This window comes from Ictidomys tridecemlineatus, chromosome 9 (genome assembly GCF_052094955.1).
Source record: "Ictidomys tridecemlineatus isolate mIctTri1 chromosome 9, mIctTri1.hap1, whole genome shotgun sequence".
Lineage (NCBI taxonomy): Eukaryota > Metazoa > Chordata > Mammalia > Rodentia > Sciuridae > Ictidomys > Ictidomys tridecemlineatus.
Window position 1 is genome coordinate 213,721 of NC_135485.1, and position 25,495 is coordinate 239,215.

Consider the following 25,495-nt stretch of genomic DNA (forward strand, 5'->3'; position numbering starts at 1 on the left):
CTGGGCCATGTGGTGTCAGGCACCCATGCTGCTAGACTGCCTGGCTCTTCTAGGGTTCCAGTGACTGTCTTCTTTGTGCCTGGGCGTGGCCTCCTACAGCCCCATGGGTGGAGCTATGCTCACCTGTTCCTTTGTAATATAACCCCTTGTCCTGTTTAGGACAGAATGTTCCATGGAAGTGCCTTGTGTATGGCCCCTTCTCTTACTGTGCCCTTGGGTGTGGCCTACCCAGGTGTCAGTCAACCTGCTGACAGTGGACATCATGAAGATAGACTCAGCCCCCTGAAACCTGACACCTTGCCTCATTTGAATAGCTTCTCCTCAATAAAAGGGGTCAGCTCATGTGGGCTCTCTCTCTGTCTTCCTGTGGATGCTTAAGATCAGAGGAGCCTTCACAGTGACCCCAAAGAAAAAGGTATTTGTGTCGTGTGGTTATTTTGCACAGCCCAATTAGCCCAGTTTACTGGAGTGACCCTTTAGCCTTTTAGTTGCAAACAGAAACCCGGCACCATCCCACACACATAACATCACAATCTCACACATATTGATGATCTTCATGCAATACACACTCACCATCTCCATCTCCACCCCATACACATGCAAGTTCTCCACCCTATACAAACTCATGATCTCCATTCCATACACACTCACCAACACACACACACACACACACACACACACACACACACACACACAGCTTCTCTACATCCAAGCACACGATCTAGCACCCTCCACATTCTTCTCCAGGCTGCATGCAGTTATGCACACCAGGTAGGCTGAGGCAGAAAGATCACAATTTCAAAATCAGCTTCTGCAATTTAGGAAAGCCCCAAGCAATTTAGTAAGATCCTCTGTCAGACTATAAATAACAAGGTCTATGGCTGTAGCTCAGTGGTAAAGTGCTCCTGGTTTCTATCTCAGCACACGCACATGCACACCCACACCCACACATATGCTAATCTCCTCCAAGCGGTTTCTCCTATTCTGTCAGCCACAGCCTACAGCCCCCCAGATAACTCATTCCCCCATGAACAAGGCTCACTCTTCCCTGGGTTTTCCATGCTGAGACTTGACAGTAGTTGATTTTGCTGGCAGAGTTCCATCTTTCTTGGGTCTGCAAGGCTTCCAGTCAGGGGCTAGTGTCTCCAGAAAAGGCATGAGTTCTCCCAGCTCAGGCTTCAGACACAGGGCACCCCCTCCTTCCTCCTCATGGCCTGATGCTGGAGTAGGTTCACCAAGGCTGAGACTCACACCTGTGCCATCCACAGACTCCACCAAGTCCTCAGCGCAGCCCACTCATGACCAGGGGTGAGGTCCTTGGACTCTGAAGAGGCCTGTGCCCTTGGCTGCTGCCAGAGAGATGCTCCTAGACCAGCTGTTTCCCCAGGGAGCTCCAGAGGAGGAGCAGGAGCCTGCAGGCTGGGAGTGAGGAGGGTGCACTAGAAGGCCAGGAAAGGAACACTAGCCTGAGTCACTCACCTCCCTGTGCAGCGCCCTCTCCAGCAGCAGAAGAGGTAGGCAATGCTTTTGGAAACACTGGCCTGCTGCCCTGGAGGCAGATGCCCTGAAGAGCTGCTGTGGGGCTGAAAGGCTGTGTGCTGGTTCAGAAAGGGGCCAAGAGGCCAGAGGACAGGCAGCAAGGTGGCCCCAGCTGAGGTTGAGTGCTCCCTGGGGCAGCCACTGCCTGGTTGGCCTGGGCAGCTATAGCCCAATGTGTGCTGAGTCACTACTGGTAGAAGCCCTTCGTTTTTCACAGTGTCAGAGGATAAATCATGTACTGATTGTCCTCAATTTCCAATAGACAACATCCCAATGGACTCATTCAGTGAACCTACCTACATCTGGTTCCCTGAACTTCACTGTAGTGTGTCGGTTCCCTTTCTCTGTGTTCACCGCTGGCTGGAAAGAGAATGGCACCCCGTGTCACCAGCCTGAGAAGAGATTGAAATTCAAAGTGGGTGTTTCTACCAAAGGAGTGTCTGTTCTGTACAATCATAAAGTTAAAACTTGCTAAGTCCAACCAGTTTTTAAGTAGAGACCATCTGTAGTTACCCCACTGAAAAGAAAAGGACCTCCATCATAGAGGCTCCCTGCCCAGCATCCATAGGAAAACCCAAGGGAGCAGCCTAGCTAGCACCACGGCTCTCAGGGATCCACTTAACTCTAAACCAACATCCAGGCAGAGGTGGGGAATGGAAGGAACGTGGAAGAAAACGAGAAAATGAAGACAAAAGAAACTTTCTAGAAACCTGTAGTGAATATCCTCAGTGACACCAGAAGGGTAAGGTTGCTTATAAAAGGGTCATTTAGAAAGCAAAACAGAATTTTTTTAATATGTATTTTTTTAGTTGTAGTTGGACACAATACCTTTATATTATTTATTTTTATGTGGCATTGAGGATCGAACCCAGGGCCTCGCACGTGCTAGGCGAGCGCTCTACCGCTGAGCCACAACTCCAGCCCCGCAAAACAGAATTTGTTGTTAATCCAAAATATAACCCGGCATGGTAGTGCATGCCTGTAATCCCAGCTACTAGGAGGCTGAGGCAGGAGGCCAGCCTCAGCAATTTAGCTATACCCTATCTCAAAATAAAAGTTAAAAAGAACTGGAGTGTAGCTCAGTGGTAGAGCACTTGCCTTGCATGTGCAAGGCCCTGGGTTCCATCCCTAGCACCACACACACACACACACACACACACACACACCTAACAGTTAACAAAAGGATTGGAATATAAAGGTGTAAAATGTCCTAGAGTGTTCAGCAACTTTCTGTTACTATAATAAATAACTAAAATATCCAGAGAAAAAAAGTCCTTTTAGCTCACAGTTTTGGAAGTTTCAGTCCATGATCAGTTGACCCATATCTTTGGGTCTGTGACCCGGCTCCACGTCTGGAGCAGGAGTGACTGCCAAGCAAAACCCCCACCTCATTGCAGGAATAAGAAGAGCAAGGAGGGGGCTGGGGTTCTAGAGTCCTCATCCACGACACATCCCCCTGACCTGAAGACATTTCACGAGGTCCACTTCTTAAAGGCTCCTCCACTTCCAGCAGAACTCCTTGGGGTTCAAGCCTCTAACACTTGGACTTTTGGGGACATTCATGATCCAAACTGTAGCACTGTGCCCCGGCCCCCAAAGTCTGGTGTCCATCTCACCATGCAAACTCACCCAGCTTGCGCTCTGGGGCCCCCAAAGTCTCGACTGTTCCAGCACTGTCCAAAGTCCCATGTCCACAGTCTCCCCTGAGACTCAAGACACACTCAGCTGTGAGCTCTGTAAAGGTCAAAAGAGAAAGTGACAAATTTACAGGACAGGATGGCAGGACAGGCACAGGAGGAGCTGGGGAGAAAAGAGGACCGCAGCACAACAAGGTGGCAGCCCAGGAGGCTCTCTTCACACTCTGTACAGCTGGTCTGTGTGTCTGGTTTTTATGCAGTTTTGTTACTGTATCTCTGTGGTCTAATTTGATGTCTCCAACATTGCTTTTTTTGGCTTAGAATTGCTTTGACTGTTCTGGGTCTTCTCTTCTTCCAAATAAATTTTAAGAATTTTTAAAAATATATTTTTTAGTTGTAGATGAACACAATACCTTTATTTTATTTATTTATTTTTATGTGGTGCTGAGGACAGAATCCAGTGCCTCACCCATAGGAGGCAAGTGCTCTACCACTGAACCACAACCCAGCCAAGGACTGCTTTTTCTAGTTCTGTGAAGAATGTCACTGATACTTTGATGGAGATTGCATTGAATCTGTCTATTGCTTTTGATTGTATGGCCATTTTAACAATATTAACTCTTCCTATCCATGAACATGGGAGGTCTTTCCATCTTGTTGTGTCTTCTTCAATTTCTTTCATGTTCTATAGTTTTCACTGTAGATGTCTTTTCACCTCTATAAAAATCTGAATAATCAAAATAAATCTGGTTAGATTTATTAGTAGGTATTTTATTTATTTCAGACTATGTGAATGGGATTGATTTCCTGGTTTCTTTCTCAGTAGATTCATTATTGGTGTATAGAGAAGCTATTGAGTTTTTAACATGGATTTTGTAATCTGATACTTTGCTGAAGTTATTTATTAGCTCTAGCAGTCTTTGGTGGAGCCTTTTGGATTTTGTAAGCATAGAATCATATCATCTGCAAACAGCAATCATTTGATTTCTAACCTTTCCTATCTTTATTGTTATTATTTCCTTTTCTTCTCTGGCTAGAATTTCTACTACTATATTGAATAGGAGTAGTAAGAGCAGATATTCTTGTCTTGTTCCTGCTTTTATTTTTTATTTATTTACATAATTAATTAATTAATTTATTTATTTATTTATTGGTACTGTGATTTGGACCTAGGGGTGCTTAACCACTGAGCCACATCCTATGTACATTTTTTGAAGTTTTTGATACAGGCTTGATTAGAACCTTGCTAAGTTGCTGAGGCTGGCTCCTCCTGCCCCAGCCTCCCAAGCTCCTGGAATTACAGGCATGTGCCACTGTGCCTGGCTGTTGCAGATTTTTAAAAAATGCTCTCAGATTTTCCCCATGCACTGTAATGTTGGCTTTGGGTTTTTCATATATAGCTTTTATGATATTAAGATATATTAGTATCTTAATACAAATATTAATATTAAGATATATCATTTATTCAGTAGGGCAGGCTGAACAAATGTTAGCTTCAGGGTGGGCTGAATACCAGACCCTCACCCGTCTGGTTCCTTATTACTTGTTTGCCTCAAGGCTGAACACTCGATACCCACCCATCTAGTGCAACAGAAACCCACATCTGATCCCTGCCCAGTCTGCCTAAAGGCAGAAGATACACCCTTAGCAACTACTGTGTGATCCAATCACTGTATGCCAACAAGGCAGCTTTCAGACCCAGAGACCCCATTAGATTTTGGCTATAAAAACTCTCCGCTCCGAGTGTCGTGGTCACTTTCCTTTCACCTTCTACTCCTAGATTCTTCAGTGTTTTTATCATGAATAGGTGCTGAATTTTTGTCCAGGTTTTCTCTGCTTCTATTGAGATCACTAAGTGATTTTTGTCTTTAAGTCTAGTTGTGTGATGCTGGGAGCTCCCCTGGATGCAAATGCCCTTAAGTCTGAAGCAGCAGGTTCTGACCAATCATTGCCTGGTCTGGCACAGCAGTGCCAGGTGGCAGTAACTTGGGCATTACCCGACTCAGATAATGAAGCTGACTTCAGATATAGGCGTCACCCGCGGGGGGCGGGGTTGATCCCACTCACCCAATAAAAGGGTTCAGCACATGCTCCTTGTTCTCTTTCTTGCCTGTCTTGTCCCCCTGTGGGAGCTGCAGCTGAGGAGCCATCACTGAACCCAAAGATAAGGTACTTTCTGCATCTGTGTCTTTATTTATTCCCCAAATTCACTTGGAGTGACCCTGACTGGTTTAGTCCTGAGATTCGACAGTGTAATATGTTACATTTATTGATTTGCATGTGTTAAACCATTATTGCATCCCTGGGATAAAAACAATTTGGTCATGATGTACAATCTTCTTAATATGCTATTGAATACAATTTGCTAATTTTATTAAGGATTTTTGCATCTAAGTTCTTCAGTGATATTGGTCTGTAATTTTCTTTCCTTGATATGTCCTTATCTGTTTTTGGTATGAGCATGACACTGGCTTCATAGAATGAATTTGGAAATGTTCCATCCCTATTTCATGGAATAATTTGAGGAGTATTGGTGTTAATTCTTCTTTAAAGGTCTGATAGAATTCAGGTAGGAATGCATCTGGTTCTGGCTTTACTTGTTGGAAGACTTTTTATTAGAGCTTCTATTTCATTGTTAGTTGTTGATCTGTTTAGATTTCCTAAATTTTGATTCAAATTTGGCAGGTCACATGTTTCTAAAAATGTGTCCATTTATTCTAGATTTTCTGATTATTGGATTATAAGTCTTCAAAATAGTCAGTGATGATCCTCTGAATTTCTGTGATATCTGTGGTGATTTCTCCTTTTTCATCTCTAATTTTATTAATTTGTGTTTTCTATTTATTTTGATTTGTTTGACTAAGCTTATCAATTTTGTTTATCTTTTCAAAAAACCAACTCTTCATTTCATTGATTCTTTGTATTTTTTTATTCACTATTTCATGGTTTTTGGCTCTGATCACAATTTTTTCCTTTCTTTTACTGGTTTTGGAATAGGTTTGTCATTGTTATTCAAATAATTTGAGTTTCATAATTAGATTGTTTATTTTGTCTCTTTCTGATTTTATTATGTAGGCACTCATAACTATAAACTTTCCTCTTAGAACAACCATCTTAGTGTCCCAGAAGTTCTGCTATGTTGTATCACTATTTTTATTTGATTCTAAGAATCTTTTCATTTCTCTCCTTATTTATTCTGTCATCCGTATTTTTCAATCTCCATGTTTTTATATAATTTCCTTGGGGGTTTTTGGTGTTCATTTCTAATTTTGTTCCATTATAATATGATAAGATGCAATGAATTATATAATTTTTTTGTATTTGCTAAGAGTTGCTTTGTGTCTTGAAATATGGTCTATTTTTGAGAATGTTTCATGAGCCACTGAGAAAACAGTATATTCAGCTGTTTTTGGAAGAACTCTTCTATAGATACCTGTTAAATCCATTTAATTTATATATATATATTTTTCAGGTCCAAAGAACCTTTACTGAATTTATGACTGGATGACCTATCTACTGGTGAAAGAGGTGTGTTTAAATCACCCAGTATTACTGTACTGGGAATTATCTGAGTCTTTAATTCAAGTTGTGTCTCTTCTATGCAATTAAGTGCACCAACATTTGGGGCATAAATATTTACTATCATTATACCTGAATTTTCCCTTCACTGGCATTAAGTGACCTTCTTTGTCTCTTCTGAATAACTTTGGCTTGAAGTATGTTTTGTCAGTGTTCTAATTTAGATGTGAGGTGTCCCCCAAAAGCTCCTGTGAGACAATGCAAAAAGGTTTAGAGGAGAAATTATTGTGTTACAAGAGCTTTACCCACCGTGGGTTCAATCTCCAGTGAAAGAAAGAAAGAAAGAACGAGAGAGAGAGAGAGAAAGAGAGAGAGAGAGAGAGAGAGAGAGAGAGAGAGAGAGGGGAAGGCAGGCAGGCGGCCTGGAGATGTGGCTCAAGCAGTAACGTGCTCCCCTGGCATGCGCAGGGCGCTGGGTTCGATCCTCAGCACCACATAAAATAAAATAAAGATGTTGTGTCCACTGAAAAAAATGAAAAATAAATATTAAAAAATTCTGACTCTCTTTCTCTTCTCTCTCTCTCTCTCTCTCTCTCTCTCTCTCTCTCTCTCTCTCTCTCTCTCTCTCTCTCTTAAAAAAAAAAAAAGAAAGAAAGAGAGAGAGAAAGAAAGAAGGCTGGGGATATAGCTCAGTTGGTAGAGTGCTTGCCTTGCCTTAATAAGGCCCTGGGTTCAATCCCCAGCACCATAAAAACAAACAAGAGCCTTACCTAAACTGAATCAATCCCCTGACAGGATTAATTGAGTGGTAACTGATGGTAGTTAGGGTGTGGCTGGAGGAGGCAGGTCATTGGAGGGTGTGCCTTTGGAGTATATATTTTGCATCTGGTAAGTAGAGTCAGTCTCAGTCTCCCTCTCAGTCTCTCTCTCTCTCTCTCTCTCTCTCTCTCTCTCTCTCTCTCTCTCTCTCTCTCTCTCTCTCTCTCTCATCAGCTCATCAGCATGTGAGCTGCTTCCCTCTACCACATTCTTCCGCAATGATGTTCTGCCTTACCTCGAGCCCTAAGAAATGGAGCCAGCCGTCTAGGGACTGAGACCTCTGGAACCATGAGTCCCCAAATAAACTTTTTCTCCTGTAAAATTGTTCTTGTCAGGTCTTTTAGTCATGGCAGTGAAAAAGATGACCAAAATAGTAAAATATGAGAGTAACAACTCCTGCTTGTTTGCAGGCTTCATTTGCAAGATATATCAATTTCCGTCCTCTCACTTTCAGCCTGAGGCTCTCTTTGCCTGTAATGTAACAATATATAGTTGTTTTATTCCATTCTTCCAGCCTACATTGATTGATTGAAGAGTTCAGACCATCATGGCAAGTCACACCCATCTCAGGTGTTGTGTGGGATCACAGGCACAGTAAAGAAAAGGCATATTTGCATTACACAGCCCAATCAGTGTGCAATGCCGCACAGTCCCCTCAAATGCTCAAATGGACATAGCTCACACCATAGCCCATGGACGGCTCGAAACACTCAAGGTTTGGAAATTTTCCAAAAGAAGTTATTTATGCCATTTGCCTGCATCTCACACTCCTCTTCAATTCCAATGATTTTTAAATTTGGTCTCTTAATATTGTCCTAGAGTTCTTCTGGTCATGGTTTCTTATTTTCTTTTCTTCAGTACTGTCTGAATGTTCAAGGCCAGCCACTTTGTCTTCCAGCTCTGAGATTCTGTTGATCTACTCTATTAGACTTTCAACTGAACTTTTTGTTTGATTTACTGTGTCTTTAATTTCTAAGAATTCTGTGGTTATTTTCAATATCTCTATCTCCTTATTAAATTTCTCATTCATATTCTGTACTAACTTCCTTAATTCATTCAGTTATTCTGTATTCTCTTAGAGTTCCTTGATAATTTTTACAATCATTCTTTCAAATTCTTTCTCTGATATTTTTTCCACTTCAATATCTTTAGTCAGTTTCTAGTCAATTATAAACTTTAGGAGGCACCATTTTACCTTGGTTTTTCATCTTTTACATTCCTGTGTTGGGTTTTATATATATCTGTTAAGATGGATTTCTCGTTCATTCTTGGGGGGATACTTTTTTGGGTACAGCTTTCTTTTGCCAAAGTGTCTTGGGTAATCTAGATTGAGATCCCTTGTAGGTATGATATCCATGGTCTTTGTGTTGATTCTCTCATTTTGCTGTAGGAGTGGATGTCTGTGAGTGGGACCTGGAGTGCCCCAGAAACATTCCTACTTGAGGCTTAGTCATTAGATTGGGAGGGTTGTCTCTTATGTTCTTTGCATTAAAGTATAGCTGACGTTTGAGTGTGCTTAATTTGTGTGTGTAGTAAGATTACTGTCTTTTGGCTAGACTTGGTTTAGCAGAAGAATATCTATCCTGGGAACATGTATCATCCCTGTAGATTCTCACCACCTCACAGAAAAGGGGGAAACAAATAGTAACAACTGAAGCAAACAATATACAGCATTAAGATAAATGCCTGGTGACTGCTATGACATCTACAACACTGATCATCACAAAAACAGGAATGATGGTGTCAGCAGTTGACAACAACAAAAGCAACAAGTAGTCGTGAACTAAATCTAGCACACAAAGTAAACAGCAGGTGTCAACGACGTCATCCACAGAACTAATAAGTGCAACAACATAAATGGTGAGGGCAGGAATTACAAAAAGCAAATAGAAATAATGGTAAAAATACAGTTCATTAAGAGAAAAAATGTGAAGGAGGGTAGAAGAAAGTTTAGAGTGTTCAAAATGTGAACGGAAATAATGCAGAAGAGATGTACAAATGATGGCTGTAAAGAAGGAGAGGGAGATGATTGGAAAAAAAAAAAGTAAAGGGAGCAAGAAAGAGAAAACAACAGAATGGCTGTTAGTGAGAGAAGACCGGCGAGGAAGAGAAATGGTAGAAACAATCAAAAACAAAATTTAAAAAACCCCAAAAGCCCTATTCTTGAAAGACAAAGAAAAGTAGCTACTGTAAAAAGTGCTAAAAATTAGAAAAAAAGAAGCAAATATGTATATATATGCATGTCTGCAAACCAATCAGCATGGCAAGAACACCAAAAAATTTAAAAAATGAATAAATAAAATAAAAAAGGAAAAAAATTCTTTATGAAAAATGAAAGACTTGTCTCTACTGAGGTGGACACAATTGGATGGTCCCTGCCTATGCCTGACTGCCCTTCTTTCTGTTTCTTATTTGCTATGGAGAGAAAGGGAGAGGAGAGCACAGGCAAGGGGCTGGACATTGTTAACCCCTACCTCTTTTTGTGTTGCTCACTGAGCTGCCAGTTGGAGTAGCCTAAGAGTAAAGCTCTTAGCTTCTCTTCTCCTGAGTATGAGGTAGGATGGGATGAGAAGTATTGTCAGTTGAAGTTTTCTCCAAAGAGACCAGATCAGTGCACTCCCAGGGTGCAGCTGCTGCAAGTCCCCAAAGGGAAGTTCTGGTGATAGGGATCAGGACTAATCAGCCTTTGGGACCTTTGGGGTGGTATCTGTTCTGGAGAGGTTAGACCAACCCACCTTAGGCCTTCACAGATGCCGGGCTCTGCTGGGAGTCTGGATCTTGGAGCTCCTGAGGGTTCTACTTGAGGGACAGGTGAGCCACCCCTCTCAGGTCCCACATGGTACTGCCCAAGACGCAGTCTTGCCAGGCTTAGTCCCTGAGCTATGTCCCATCAACAGGTCTGGTTTCCTGGCCCTCTTCAGCTGCTCAGCCCCCAGGCTCCAAGGGGAAGTGAGCTGCACTCTCCTCCTTTCTGACTCGCACTCCCCTGGGTCCAGTCTCCTCTGTGCCCTGTCACTTGTGTTCTGCTAGGTACACCCTAGGCCACATTGTGGCGCTTGCCAGGACAACAGGGCAGTGTTGGCTCCGCGCTCTAGCTCCCTTAGCAAGCTGCAGGGAGGCCCCTGCCTCCACTCTCTGTAGCAGGTTGGGAAACAGGGCGCCTGGCCAACCAGTTTACTGTGCCGCCTCTGGATCCCCTGAGTCCAGGCTGTATGTGATTTTCAGGTTTTCCTGTGCCAGATCTGTCCATTGTGCTTCTCTCCATGTTTTCCCTCACCTTGGTGAACCAGCCTTGCTGCTGCTGCAACAGCTTGGCCCCAATGTGCTCTTTCTTATTTGAGGGGGTGGGGTACTGGGCATCGAACTCAGGGGCACTAACCACTGAGCCACATCCCCAGCCCTTTTCTGTATTTTATCTAGAGACAGGGTCTCTCTTTTGCTGAGGCTGGCTTTGAACTCATGATCCTCCTGCCTCAGCCTCCTGAACCTCTGGGATTACAGACATGTGCCACTGCACCCTGCCCCCAATGTGCTCTTTCTTGTTCTTTGTTTAATGCACCAAATTTCTGAGTCTCTAAGAGACTGACTGTCCGATATTGAATTTGAGTGAATTCCCTCTTTCACCCACCTAACTGAGAAGCAGTACTCTCCCTGCTGGAATCCCCAGCCATGGAGCAACTGGAAATGCAGCCTCCCTCTAGTCAGCCATCTTGAATCCCCTCAAAACCTGTCACTCTAAAGCTTAGCCTCCCATGAAGTCTCAGGACATGGACAAATACAGTCAAGTTCTTTGCCATGGTGCAATGCAGGTGGCCTTCCCAATCCAGTTCCCAATGGAATCCTCACTTCCATCTGAAATCTCAGGAATTTGGCCTCTGCTGTTCATATTACTATCAGCATTCTGGTCTTAGGAGCCCTCCACCAGACTCTTGATAAAGCTCTGATAGCAGCATTGCAGGCTTTCTCTAATTCACTCCTTCCAACTTTTCTAAATTCCTCCTGAAAACCAGTTCTAAAGGCTCTTCCACAGCATCAGGCATATAGTAATCACAAGGCCCCACTTCCTGGTATGAGTTTTCTGCTTTAGTCAGCTCTCCGTCACTATAATGCAATGCCTAAGATAATCAGCTGGTAAGAGAAAAGGTTTATTCTGACTCACAATTTTAGTGGTTTTGATTTTAGAGGTTTCTGTTGGATCCATGGCTTTGGTCCTTTGGAGAGTTGGCCCATCACAGCAGGAGCCCAGGGGGGAGCAAAGCTTCTTGCCTCATGGCTGGCACATACAGGAGCCTATGAGGGAGCCAGGGCCCCATGGTCCTTTCAAGAGTAGCCCTAGTGACCACAGACCACCCAACAGGTCCCACCTCCTCCTAGCACTGCCACCCTGGGTACAAAGCCTTCAGAACATAGGCTTCTGGGGAACATTAGGCAGAAAAAAAGATAGATGCAGGAAAATAAGAGAAAATAACAAAGAGAATGGAGAGTTGAGACCCAGAGTCCAGGCTTCCAGTAGCAGGAGTCCAACCATGCAGAACAGAGAATCACTGGAGAAATAAAATAAGATGGCCCTCCAGAACCGACCCTGCAGTTCCAGGGTGAAGGGTTGCCTTGAAAGCCAGCTGAGGGAGTCAGGCACTCACTGAAACACTGAGAGCACTGCTCACGTTCCAAGGTGGGATTGAAAGACCAGAACCCACAGCCACAGTCCCACCTCTGACGCACAGGATGGCAGCCTCGACTCTGAGGCAGCCTCTCCAGCACTGCTGGCAGAGGGAGGAATGGGGCGTGGATGGCAACAGGGAACAGAGGTGACTGGCCCACAGAGGTAGGTCCTCTGGCAAGTACAGGACAGTGGCCTCAGGGAGGACACATTGGGGCAGACCCAGGGCAGCTGTGTGCAGGGACTTGACAGGAGAGAAAGGAGGCCCAGGACTGACTGCAGAGGTCACATCCAGAGACACAAGGATATGGTGGCACGAGGAAGAAACTCTGGACCTCCCAGCACCCTGAAGCTCAGTGAAGAAATGGTTTCCTTCTGTCAAAACCTGGGATGACATCCTGTCAGTTAGCTGCTCATGTTGAGGGAAAGGGGAAGAAAACCATAGTGGGAAGCAACTCAGAGCTGCTGAGGAGAACATTCAGTGACGACACTCTCCACAGACACCCCAGCTCCAGGAGAGGCTGTACTGGAGCCTTGGGAAGACAGCTAGCCTGGCTGAGGGAGCCAGAGGTGGTGCAGGGCAGCAGGCAGAGCTGCAACAGTTTCAAACTCATACACCCCACAGTATGAGCTTGACTTAAAATTGTGGGGAGGATCTTCAGGAGAAAGGAGTTCAGGTTAAGGACCTTCAGGAGGAAGCCATTCTGTGGGGAGGATCTTCAGGAAGGAGGACTTCCTCAGCAATGGTTGGAACACACAGGCCCCCACAGGACAGCTTAATGAATGCAAATGCCTTCTTGCCAAATGAGGACACTTGCTGCGGGGCAAGTGGTGCTATAGCAGAACATGAAGCTTCATCCCAAGCAGCAGTGCTGGGAAGCAGGACCTCCTGGAGGTGATGGATCAGTGCCATTACTGCAGGTCCATGCACGGTGGCATGGGACCCAGGAAGGGCCAGCACAGCTTTAATGGTCAATTTGAATTGTCAACTTGATTGGATTAAGATTACCAATGATTAAGAGATTTATGGGTGTGTCAATGAGGGTGTGTCTAGGAATGATTGGCATGTGGGATAACCAACTGAAATGGAGACCCTCCCTGGTGGGCAGCACCAACCAATGGAATAATGGTGTAGATGGAACAAAAATTGGAAGAACAAGGAAAGAGCAATAATTGCAAGTTCCATTCTTCTTGAATGTGTTCTTGATTGCTGCTGCAATTGTCTGAGGATATCAGACTCTCACTCCTTCACTCTTTCAAAGTGGGCCCTGCCAGTGATTGTCCAAAAGCCTTTGGTCTCAGACTAGGGTAGCACCGTGGATCCCTCTTGTTCTGGGGCTTCAGCCTCTTGGACTGCGCAGCTACTGGTTCTCCCAGCTCTCCAGCCTGCAGACAGCCATGGTGGACCATCCAGCCTCTGGTCGTGTAAGCCAACCTAATAAGTCCTCCTTTTATAATTACACTTCCTGTTGATTCTGTTCCTAGAGAACCCTAATACAATGGCCTTCCTTGCTGTCTTGTTCTTCTGCCTTCTGTCCAGGGTGGCTCAGCTCCACAGCTCTGGCCAGCAACCTGGGACTTCCCAGCCTTCAGAATCAGGAGCCATGTAACCTCTCTAGTGTATAAGCTTCCCAGCCTCAGCTGTTCTGTTATGGCAACAGAAAATGGACAGAGACAGGGCTGGGGATGTGGCTCAAGCGGTAACGCGCTCGCCTAGCATGCATGGGGCGCTGGGTTCAATCCTCAACACCACATAAAAATAAAATAAAGATGTTGTGTCCACCGAAAACTAAAAAATAAATATTAAAAAATTCTCTCTCTCTCTCTCTCTCTCTCTCTCTCTCTCTCTCTCTCTCTCTCTTTAAAAAAAAGAAAATGGACAGACACAAGTGATATCTAGAGCATGGGTAATGAACTCCTAAAAATCAATCCAAAATTTTAAAAAGTAATTTTTTTGAAAGCTAGAGGATAGGAGCACAAAATATGCTGAATAGTCAGGAAAGGCACTTATTAGCAATCGTGGGGATGCAAATTAGGGATGAGACAACACCTCCCAGCACTGAGAGCAGCACAGCACTGGGAGGCAGGGGGTGGCACCCTATGCCCATGGGTGTAAGCAGCATACACCTGCACTGTTGAACCTTCACTGTGCACTGCAACTCTGCAGTGCCCACAGAGCCCAGTATATATACCCCAGCCACACCTAGGCCTAGGGCCCAGGTGAGCTAGAAGGCAAAATCTTACTGTTTTCTTTGGCTGTAACACAATGCCTGAAGCAGGGTGCTTTGTACAAAAAGGCAGGTTACTTGGCTCACAGTTTGGGAGGTGATATGGGGTAGCATCTGCTGGGTTCTTGTGCCTCATGCCAACATAGCAGGTGGCATCATGGTGGGGTGTGAGAGGGAGAACCCTCTTGGCCAGACAGGAGCAAGAGGCAGGAAGAACCAGGCTTGATATTCTTACAGAGGCCAGCCCCCATCTGAGGGTAAGGAGCCCCAGTGACCGCAGGACCTTTCACTAACCCCAGCTCTTAAAGTTCCCACACCTCTTTCTTCTGCCCCTGGGGACAGAGCTTCCCATACAGGAACCTTTGGGGGACATGCCCAAACCACATCCAGACCATAGCAACAGGCAATGGATTTTCACTGCAGTACCAATTATAATAGTGAAAAGGAAATGTGTTGAAAGCCCCTCCACAGGGGACACCAAGCAATGGGAGGCACTACATCAGGAGTGAGCCAGAGACCAGTGTCAGTCACACGTACCACACAAGACTCGAAAACGCATGTCAAGTACAAAAAGCATATTCAAAAGATGAAATATGGTGTATTGCACTCTCATGTGTTTGATGGGCAAAGAATGCCAGGTACCATGTGTGGGCACACTCAATTACACAGAGCCCAGAAACAGGCCTGGGACGGTGCACACCACCACATCAGGTGTGCGGTGACTGCAGGTGGGGAAAGGGTGCAGGGAAGCTCAGGCTATTTACATCTTTAAAGATAGAAGACATATGGACCAGGTGAGGGAAAGAAAATTAAACTTTGAATTTTGAATGTCTGAATTTTAATGGCTGCATGCATCTGTGTCACATCATGCACTACATGCTCAACATCCGTCCTAACTCAAAACCAGGAAGCCTGTATGCAAGAGGCTGTTCTAGGCTGGTGGTCAGCAGCCACTGTCCCCACGTGGTTTGCATTGTGCAAAATATGGCTGGTTCACAGGCAGTGTGCTCTGCATGCATCATAGGTCCGCATTTCCAGGGTCTGAATGAGACAAAGAAGGTGAAGGCTCTCTGTTTCCTCTAGTTATCCCAGGTTGGGGCCTAAATTAGGGGAGGCACTGCAGACAGGCACACTGGCATTCCTGGCATCTGGCAGTGCTGGCTATGACTGACAGCCTCTGGTGAATACAGTGAGTGAGATGATTCTGCAGAGAGCGCTGAGATGAAGGGCTTGGTGATAGATGTGTGCAGGACTCCCAGGGCAGGACTCCAGGGTGGGTGGGCTAGGGCCAGCCAGTCATCTGAGAAGGACCATGTCGAGTTTAGAGAAGGCTGCATTTGGGACCCTGAGCACAGAAGGGTGGACAGTAAGCAGGCAGCAGCAACAGGATGTGTCTGGAGGAAGATCAAGTCTGTCCCACTGCCCACCTGCTGTCTGGGTTATAAAACTCCCACACACGCCACCCAGGGCAGAGTGTCACTCCTGCCTTGTCTCAGACTCCAGGAGAGCAACTGAGCTCCTGGTGCATGCAGCAAGACTCAGGCCAGCACCACAGAGCACAGAGGCAGGCCCTAAGCCCAATCTTCCTCCAGGAAGTGACTGTTTTTAGGACAAGGTTTGGCACACAGGGTCCCAGTGGTATGCCCTACCGACCATTAGCTGTGAGGAGCTGATGTCCAGGGCACACGTGCCACATAGGAAGATCCCAGGGGCTCCTGCAGGGTCCTCTGTAAGAGGTACCTTCACCTTTATCTGGTGACAAGCACCTAAGGGCACTGCTGCTTGGGCCTAGAGAGGCTGCAGAGCTTTTCCATTCCCAGCTCAGCCTTGAAGAATGGAAAGGGATGGCAGAGAAGGAGAGTGGGCGCCAGCAGGAGCAGCAGCATGTGTGGGTGGGCGCGCAGTGGCGGGTGAGCTTCAGTGTGGGAGAGCGCGAAGTCACGCACTTAAGGAAAAAATAACCTGAGTTATGCTTACCAAAGTAAGAGGGCTGTCACCAGCAAGCGTCCAAGACCCTCCTGCAGGGTCGTCCCTATTCCCCTGGGGTGGGGACAAATATGTGGGAAGCCTTGTGGCAAGGGATCTGGAGACTGGGAATCTGAGTGACAGCGACCTCCCCTGGGCCTCCTACCATAAACAGGTGGGGCTGCCTCTGAGCTTATGCTCTGCCCGAGGCTGGGGGTGTGTGAGAGGGGGGCTCCAGGCATCCCGGCCTAGGGCAGCGCCCTCCCAGAGCAGCTCTGGCCCAAGCCTCTGCCCAGGGAGCCTGCCTAGATGGAATGGCAGTCCCTGGAAGGCCTCAGGGGTCCTTCTGGAGAGGCAAGGGATGGACACACTGATCTGCAGAATATTCCATTTATTTGTGGCCATCTGGAAAACATGGCGATTAAGCCAAACATAATTTATTTTCAGAAAGGTTTCCCCCTCATATGACTGCTTTTAATATTTCTTCCTTTTTTAGACCCCTCATCTGGCATGTCAATTCAAGTCTGGGGACAACCATTGTCTGACGTGCACTGGACTCATCAACCACCACCGGGAGAGTCTCCTCCCTGCCTGCACCTCTGGTCTCAGGAGTCCTTCCAGCACCCCTGCCAGAGGGAGGGTTCTTCCTGGGGGAGGGGCACTTTGCCCATTCCTACACGGTGGGAGCAGAAGTCCGACTCTCCTGCTCAAGACGGGGACAGCTGCAGTGAGCGCTCAGGTAAATGAACACATTATGTGCTGCCAGAATGAAGATATTTCAGACCATGAATAAATTGATGTGCTCTCAGAAAGCCTGTGCCTTGTCAGGGTAGGCCCATTCGCCCCATGCATCCCATCAACCACCTCCTGCAGCAAGCATCCCACCCCCCGACACTCATCTCCTGATTCCCACCTCCACATCCCAGCACCTGAATCCCACTTCCTGCCTATCATCTCCTGCATTCTACCTCCTGCATTCCACTCCCTGCCTCCAACCTTTTGCCTCCCATCACCTGCTTCCCACCTCCTGCATTCTTCCACCTGCATATCACCTCCTGCATCCCAACTCCTGCCTCCCACCTCCTGCATCCCTCCTCCTGCATCCCTCCTCCTGTCTCCCACCTCCTGCCTCCCACATCCTTCATCCCTCCTCCTGTATCCCTCCTTCTACCTCCCACCTCATGCATCCCACCTCCTGCATCCCTCCTCCTATCTCCCTCCTCCTGCCTCCCACCCCTGCCTCCCACCTCCTACATCCCTCCTCCTGCATCCCTCCTCTTGCCTCGCACCTCCTGCATCCCACCTTCTGCCTCCCTCCTCCTGCATCCCTCCTCCTGCATCCCTCCTCCTTCTCCCTCCTCCTGCATCCCTCCTCCTGCATCCCTCCTCCTGCCTCCCACCTCCTGCATTCCTCCTCCTGCATCCCACCTCCTGCATCCCACCTCCTGCATCCCTCCTCCTGCCTCCCTCCTCCTGCATCCCATCACCTGCATCCCACTTCCTGCATCCCACCACCTGCATCCCACTTCCTGCATCCCACCTCCTGCCTCCCTCACTCTGCATCCCACTTCCTGCATCCCATCTCCTGCCTCCCACTTCCTGCATCCCACCACCTGCATCCCACCTCCTGCCTCCCTCACCCTGCATCCCACATCCTGCATCCCACCTCCTGCACCCCACCTCCTGCATCCCACCTCCTGCATCCCATCTCCTACCTCCCTCCTCCTGCATCCCACCTCCTGTTTCCTACTTCCTGCATCCCACCTCCTGCCTCCCGCCTCCTGCCTCTTACCTCCTGCTTCCAACCTCCTGCATCCTATTGCCTCCATGTCCCCACCTGCTTCCCACCTCTTGCATCCAAGCACCTGCCTCCCACCTCCTGCCTTTCACCTCCTGCCTCCTACCTCCTGCCTCCCACCATGTATATTATACCTGGATATCTACCTCTGCATCTCACCCATGACATTCCACAATGTACAGCATTCTCCTCTTGTATATAGGATGTGTTCCAAGGATACCAAACCATAAATATGTGGTTTTCACATTTTCTTATATATACATATGATGAATTTAAATTTATAATCAAATGCAGTAAGAGATTAACAAAAGTAACTAATTTTCAGCTCAAACCTGGACATCCCTTACTTTCAGTAAATGGTTAGCTGTCACTCCTTCCAGGGGATTACTTCCTGAAGTACTGATGCCAGCTCAATGCTTTCTGGAACAGAACACCTCGCTGCTGGATTGGAGTTGTTTTCTGTTCATGTCTTCTACCCCCACATTTAATGCCTTTTCCATCTAAATTAAGCTCTTACCATATATCATCACCGTAACTTTAGCAGTTTGAAGTGCAACATCAAAACTAGCAGGAATTTATTTCCTTCTTCATAATTTTATGAATAGATTTATTCTTACTGTGGGTCTTAGAATATGTTTTTCTTTTCTGCAATCAAGAACTCTTCACCTTTTCACTTCAAGAAAGCATTATACATCTTCTCTTTGACATGTCCCAGTTGTCAGCTTCACTACTCTCACATTTTGAGGCCATTATTAAGTAAAATATTAATCCTGGAACACAATCACTGCGATGCAGACAGTTCATCTGAAAACTGAGATGGCTACTGAGTGATGAATGGATGGGTAGGGTGGACATGGGGATATGCTGGACAAAGGAATGATTCATGTCCCAGGCAGGAAAGAGTGGGATGGTGCAAGGTTTCATCATGCTACTCAGAAAGAAGCATAATTTGAAACTTATGGGCTGCATCACTCTGGAATTTTCCATTTAATACTTTCAGACTGAAGTTGACCATGGATAACTGAAATTAGAGGGAAAAAAACATGGGTACAGTACACACTACAATGTTCACTCTACCCTGTGAATCTCACCTTCTGCACCCAAATCCAGCATCCAGCACCTGCATGCAGCACCTGCATCCCAACTCCTGTATCCCACCTCCCAGCACTTGCCTCCCACAACCTGCATCCCACCTCCTGCTTCCTACTTCCTGCATCCCACCACTTGCATCCTACCTCCTGCCTCCTACCTCCTGCTTCCTACATCCTGCCTCCACCTCCTGCATCCCACCTTCTGCCTCCCACCACCTGTATCCCACCACCTGCCTCCCACCTCCTGCTTCCTTCCTCCTGCCTCCACCTCCTGCCTCCCACCTCTTACATCCCATCTCCTGCTTCCTACCTCCTGCCTCCACCTCCTGCCTCCCACCTCTTACATCCCACCTCCTGCATCCCACCCTCTGCCTCCCACCTCCTGCATCCCAGCACCTGCATTCCAACTCCTGCCTCCCACCTCTTCCTACCACAGGGTAGCCTTTGTTGGCTCCTCCCCATTCCTAGATCATTTGCATAAAAGCTGGAAGGTTGGTTCCTCTCCTTCTTGAATGCTTCTCAGTAAGGTCACATGACTTGATATGTTTCAGGTAATGTTTCATCAAGTGGCCTGGCAAGTGACAATAAGTGAGATCAGCAGGGAATTAGCATCACATCAAAGGGAAAGGCAAAGCCTGCTCCGTGGCAGTCAGCAGGTGCTGCAAGGCCTGGAGGGTGAGAGGACAGCTGCCAGTGGTCCAGGGCAGGGCAACCAGGTGCCCAGCACCACTGAGGGAGAACCAGAAAAGGCCCAAAGAAGCCTGCTCCCCTTCCACATCCCACCTTCAGCACGCTGGGCAGTTGGCCACTTTCTGCCACACAGTCAGTCACAAACAGGACAGTAGCCAGAAAAGCACGAATCTTGTGAAGTATACTATGTTTTCAAAACATTTTATTGGTCTGACAGTGACGTTCCGTTGAGGACCAAAGGCTGACAAAAAGGCGAAATGTGCATCAATCAGGGACTCTCCGGGGAAGCTGCATGTAAGAGGGTTCCTCTAGTGCCTCAAAAGGCAGAGGCTCACAGACCACTGTCAGGAGCAAGTCTGCTGCAGGACCACCAGGCTCCTCCTGTCACCCAAGGACTGCTCAGGAGGGTTCAAGCAGAGGCACAAGATTGGTGTGCTCTATTTTACTAATTTAAATTTTGTTTTCCATTTTGTTGGTGTTTTTTTCTGTTGGTTACAGTACTACAAGACAGCAAATTAGGCCAAGACACTGAGTCAACAGGAAATTAAACCTGTTCACATCAGGTTGCTGTGTCTATCTCAGACAAGAGGAAGGGACACAGGTCTACACGTGGTTGGTGCCTGCTCAGTGGCAGAGCTCACTTTCTCAGGTCTCTACCATTCCCTACTTTCCTATCTCAGTGAGAAAACATATATTGGAGTGATCCTGACCTGGAGGGCACTACAGGACCGTCACCTTTGCCCACTCGCATAGGTGCCAGGCCCTTGGAGGATGCAAGTAGGTGCAGAGTGGGTCAGCACCAGAGTCCTAGCAATGTCCCAGTGGCACACCTGCAGAGAGTCTGGGATACAGCCTGGCAGCCTTCTTCTTACCTGGACCCCAACATACCTGCTGCCATGAATCACTGAGCTGTACTGACACAGATGGGAGTTTTCCACCTGCCTGCCCCCACCTCCCACCCTCCCTGCCCAGCCCCACTTGCCTGCCCCTCCAGATATGGCCAGTAGCTCAACAACTGCTGGGGCCCTGGAGTGGCTCCCCTTAGGCTCATCCTGCATGTGAAGCCACAGAGCAGCAAGGTCAGCTTACATGCCCTGAGTGGGTTCCACTTGGGTTCCCCTGGCAGAGCTGCTGGCCTGGCTCTCAGACACTGCCCAGAAGACCATGTGTGTGCACACACATGTGCTCATTCTGTGTGCCTGTGTGTCTATGTGCATGTGTCTTTGTGTGCATCTGTGCTGCGCACGAGGATGTGCACGAGCACATGTGCTGGTGGTGGTAGGCACACGCGTGCATGTGTGTGTGTGTTTGCTCGCAGTTGCTCCTGCACTGCATCAAAGACCTGGCCAGGGGTCCAGCCTCAGTCGTAAGTCTTTGAAATTCACAACAATCAACCATCTGACTAATTTTTCAAATTAAATGATTGTTTAATTGAATTTTCAGTCAAAAGCTCAGTTTTGTGGCTCAGGTTAAAGGCACCCAGGGAAGAAAAACCCACCTGCCTGCCCCCTCTGACCATGGAAGGGCATGAAAACCCAGATATCTGAAGGTTTGTTGAGCCTAAGAAAACACAACTTGTCAGGCGACTTCACTGCCCAACTTGGTACACAGCATCATGAAGAATCCCTTTAAACTAAACCCCAGCCATATTCACAATGAACTCCTGCTGAACCAAATCACATCTTTACCATAAAATAATAACTTACAACCTCCACCTTCAGCCTCCTAAAAGATGCTAGAATGTGTTTGTTTAATTTTGGCATCTCATCATCCTAATAAACTCCTGGCAGGAAGCAGAATAAGACTCAATAGAAGAAAGGTCAAAAGCTGACCTTATTTTCTAGGTAGCACAATTCACTTCTGAGTGGCTAACTGAACATTCCAGAAAAGCAGAATGAACATGTGTAAAACCTATGGCCAGGAGTCGAGTGTGGAGGGGCAACAGGAAGTTAATCTAATCAGGAGACAAGTGGCTTCCATACCCTCCACTCCTTCCCTGAGAGCTCATCTTTGTGACAATCTGAGTTTACAGAGAGTGGGATTCTGTTTTCTCTAGTTAACCCTAAAAATGAAACCTCGATACTTCACATCTCCTATCCAACTCTGTAAAAGTGAAACTTACTGCATCTGGAATTGGGAAGCTCAGTCTTAAACCGCCACCTGGTGTGCTGGTGGTTGGGAAGAGGCTAGCTCACCTGAGGCTGGGGAAATCCCCTCCCTCCTGCACCCCAGGTTCCCCTGCTACCCCAGGACACACCTGATTCCCTTCTGTGTCAGCCCCTGGCCACAGGCCCTGCCTTCCCCACCCTTGGCCTTCTGTTTTACCCCAAGGAAAGCCTGAAGCCTTAGAGACCAAACTGATAGCAAAAGATCCATAAGGCATTTGACATTTTGAGCTGTATAAAGTGTGTAAAACGAAACAGCTCAGAAAACAAAGGGTAGAGGCTGATTTCACATCCACTGGTTTGCCCAGGAACACCCAGTGCTCACCCAGCAGGTGGAGGGGCCTGGCTGCCTCAGGAAGCCTCTGTTCCCAGAGGAAAATACCTGCCCTGTGGATTTGAATTAAGTAGATATGAGGTGGTTTAGGTCACTTTGTGCTGCACTTGTGACATTTCTGCTTAGGCCAATGGTCAGAAGGCTACTTATCCTGGGGCAGGAGGGACCTAATAGACCAGCAGTAGGACCAGCAAGTCAGACTGAACCCTCTTGCTCCCACTGCCCCCAAGACAGCAAAAGCCTGATACGGGCAGTGCCCTGTAGGTGGGACCCCAGTAAGATGGCCATAAGTCATTTCTACTCCTGGGGCAGCTTCAATACAGCAAGGTGAGCGCTGGACTTGTTACCTCTTGAGAAGAACCCCACGTCTCACAGGAACTGTCTGAGCATTAGTGGGACAGGCTTGCACTCCATAATAAGCCCACTGAGTGGGAACAGGTCAGGGCAGCCCAGCAAGCTCCCAGATGGGACAGGGGGCTGGGTCACCAGGAGTTCAGGGGAGCTCTGGGCAGGGCACCTGAGGACTGAGGAGAGGTTCAACCCCAGAGCCTGCACCAAGTAACTACACACCATCCTTAAATTCCAACTTTTTCACAGAGTGGACTACTGCACACCATGAAGATATTACACAATCTCCCTGACTCCCCTCACTCCAAGTGCTTTGTGCTGGTGCCCACACAGCAGAGTACACTGTCCTCCACTCCCATCTGCAGAGGACACACACCTTTGGGGATCAGGCTGGGACTCTGCTCCCAGCTGATCAGTCAACTCCCTGGCTCGGCCCTAGGATTCCAGGCACAAGGAAGTCGGATAACCTTTTTCCAAGACTAGGAACCAGCCCCCCAGAAGGATGGACACACATTCCGCCATCATATGAAGCTCATTCCACAGTGTGCAAACATGCACACACACACACACACACACACACACACACACACACACATATCCTAGTTGTTTAAAAGTATGACCTTCACATTCATTAAGGCTATTTAAGGGGTATATTTCAGATGAAATGCTATAATATTCAAAATTACCAGAGTAATGAGTTTACAGGAAAATTATCTTTGCAGAAAAACTATGACTGTGATTCTCCAAAATAGGATTAGATTGTTCATATGTATTAACCAAAAATAAATTCTACTGCTTTGCAGTAGAAACCACACAGCCAGTTTCCAAAAACAGAAATGAAAGGGTCTGGTGTCAGTGTCTGCACACTCAGCGAGTTAGCTCAGAGACAGGGCGGACAGAGAGGACCAGCTGGCAGAACACAGGTTCAAACTTAACGAATCCGACCCAATTCTGCCCTTCCTCCCCATGCTCATTTACGTGTAGACACCCTCTAATTCCAAGTTGATGAACATTCTCCAATAACATAGCAATTAATTTAATAAAGGAACTCACCAACTTCAAATTGCAATAAATATACCAAACATAGTCACTGTTTATGGAGAGCTTTACAGTAAGAAAGTGTCGGCTGAAGCAGGCACGTGGGGTCGCAGTTTTGCTGCCAGACGGCACTCCTCCTTGAGTTCCTACAGGACCTTGGCTTTTGTCTGTCGCTCAGCCTAGGTCCTCACAGGAAATCACGCTAGCTGCGCGCTCTGTTCTTGCCCCTCGACCTGGGACCTCAGCGCCACCCAGGGAACCGATGCCAAAGAGAAGTGCAGTTGGCGAGCCGACCCAAAACATTTCTTGTAAACTTTAAATGGAATCCGGATACGAACGACACAGAGAAGAGAAACGTCCTGGACACAGAAACGATAACATCAGAGGACCGTCCAGTGGTCACGGAGCTGTTACGCCCTCGAGGCCTGGCTTGGGACCCTCCCCTGGGCTCTTGCGGGAGGCGCGAGCGCTGGGACCCAGCCTGGGGTTCAGCAGGCCCGCCTCGGCTCCCAGGGGCGCGCCGCCTCGAAGGGCGGTCGGCAACAGTACGGGTAGGAGGCGTTGAGGTCGGGATCCGAGGGCGCGTACCCGGGCAGCTCCACCGATGGGTGTCCGCCGCAGCACACCTCCACGCCCGCCTCGTCGAATGCGTGGAAGACGCCCACGTTAATGTAGGACACTGCGTGGTGAGCCGCGAAGCCCGCGCAGTCCCCAGGGGCGGCAAAGTCGGACTCCTCAGGGGACAGGATGGAGGCCTCACTCGGCCGCTGCTGCAGCCGTCGTCCCCGCCGACCCCGTCGTCCCCGCCGCGCACGGGAGGATGGCGGCTGCGCACGGAGCCCAGGGATGCCACGGGGCCGCGCCAGGGCCCGACCTGCCCTCCGCCGGCCGCGCCGACCCCTCCGGGCCTGCGACGACTTGTAGTTCTTGACCAGCAGAAGGCTAAGCAGGCCCAGCAGACACTCGAGCGAGTTGAAGATGGTAGAGAGCACCAGGCCGCGCTGGTAGTCCTTCAGCTGGCGGCACTTGGCAGACGTGGCGCTGTCCAGGGTGCTGCGGGAGCGCGGCGCTCCTGGGGCCGGACCCGGGGCCGCGGCTGCGGGGCTGGGGGCCGCGGCCGGCGAGCGCGGGGGCAGGCAGTAATGGGAGTACTTGCGTTCCACCAGGGACACCGTGTCGCCGTCGATCACTGCGCCCGCAAAGGCGCTCAGGACCCCGAGCATGAAGACAAGCACGCCCAGCAGCAGCAGGTTCTGGCTGTTCACCGGTCCCGGGGGCCCGGCCGCCGCCCCCGCCTCGCCGGGGGCAGCCTCCGGAGCGCCCTCGGGAGCCGCGGGAACCCCTATCCCCGGGCCTGGCGCCGGTCCCGGCCCGGCGAGGGGCGCGTCCCGGGGCCCGCAGCAGAGCAGGGCGGCGCCGAGCAGTGAAAGGCCGGCAGCCAGCAGCAGCCCCGAGTAGAAGGCGCCGGCTGCGGCCCCCAGTCGGAACGGCTCCCCGCGCAGCTCCGAGCCCAGCGAGAAGCACTTAAGGCCGACGGCGGCGGCGCTGAGTGCGCAGGCGAGCAGCAGGCAGGAGGAAAGCGCGGCGCAGGCCCCGCGGACGCTCCACTTCATCCTCCGCGCCCGAGCCGGCCCGCACCCCGCGCGCCCGCCGCCGCCCGCCGC

The 25,495-nt window shown here is 48.4% G+C and overlaps 1 protein-coding gene across 1 annotated transcript; it reads right to left on the reverse strand.

Annotated features, from left to right (window-relative positions):
* Positions 1–1,832: 1,832 nt before the first annotated feature.
* On the reverse strand, positions 1,833–25,495 carry Tmem271 (transmembrane protein 271). Its single transcript, XM_078020780.1, has 3 exons — positions 23,847–25,495; positions 3,169–3,273; positions 1,833–1,931 (listed from the first exon to the last, which is right to left on the reverse strand). The coding sequence occupies exon 1, from the start codon at positions 25,442–25,444 to the stop codon at positions 24,320–24,322; it is 1,125 nt and encodes a 374-aa protein (XP_077876906.1). The 5' UTR covers positions 25,445–25,495; the 3' UTR covers positions 1,833–1,931; positions 3,169–3,273; positions 23,847–24,319.

Excerpts from the sequence above, each read along its gene's own strand:
- Tmem271 (XM_078020780.1), bottom strand. The coding sequence starts at position 25,444 with ATGAAGTGGAGCGTCCGCGGGGCCTGCGCCGCGCTTTCCTCCTGCCTG.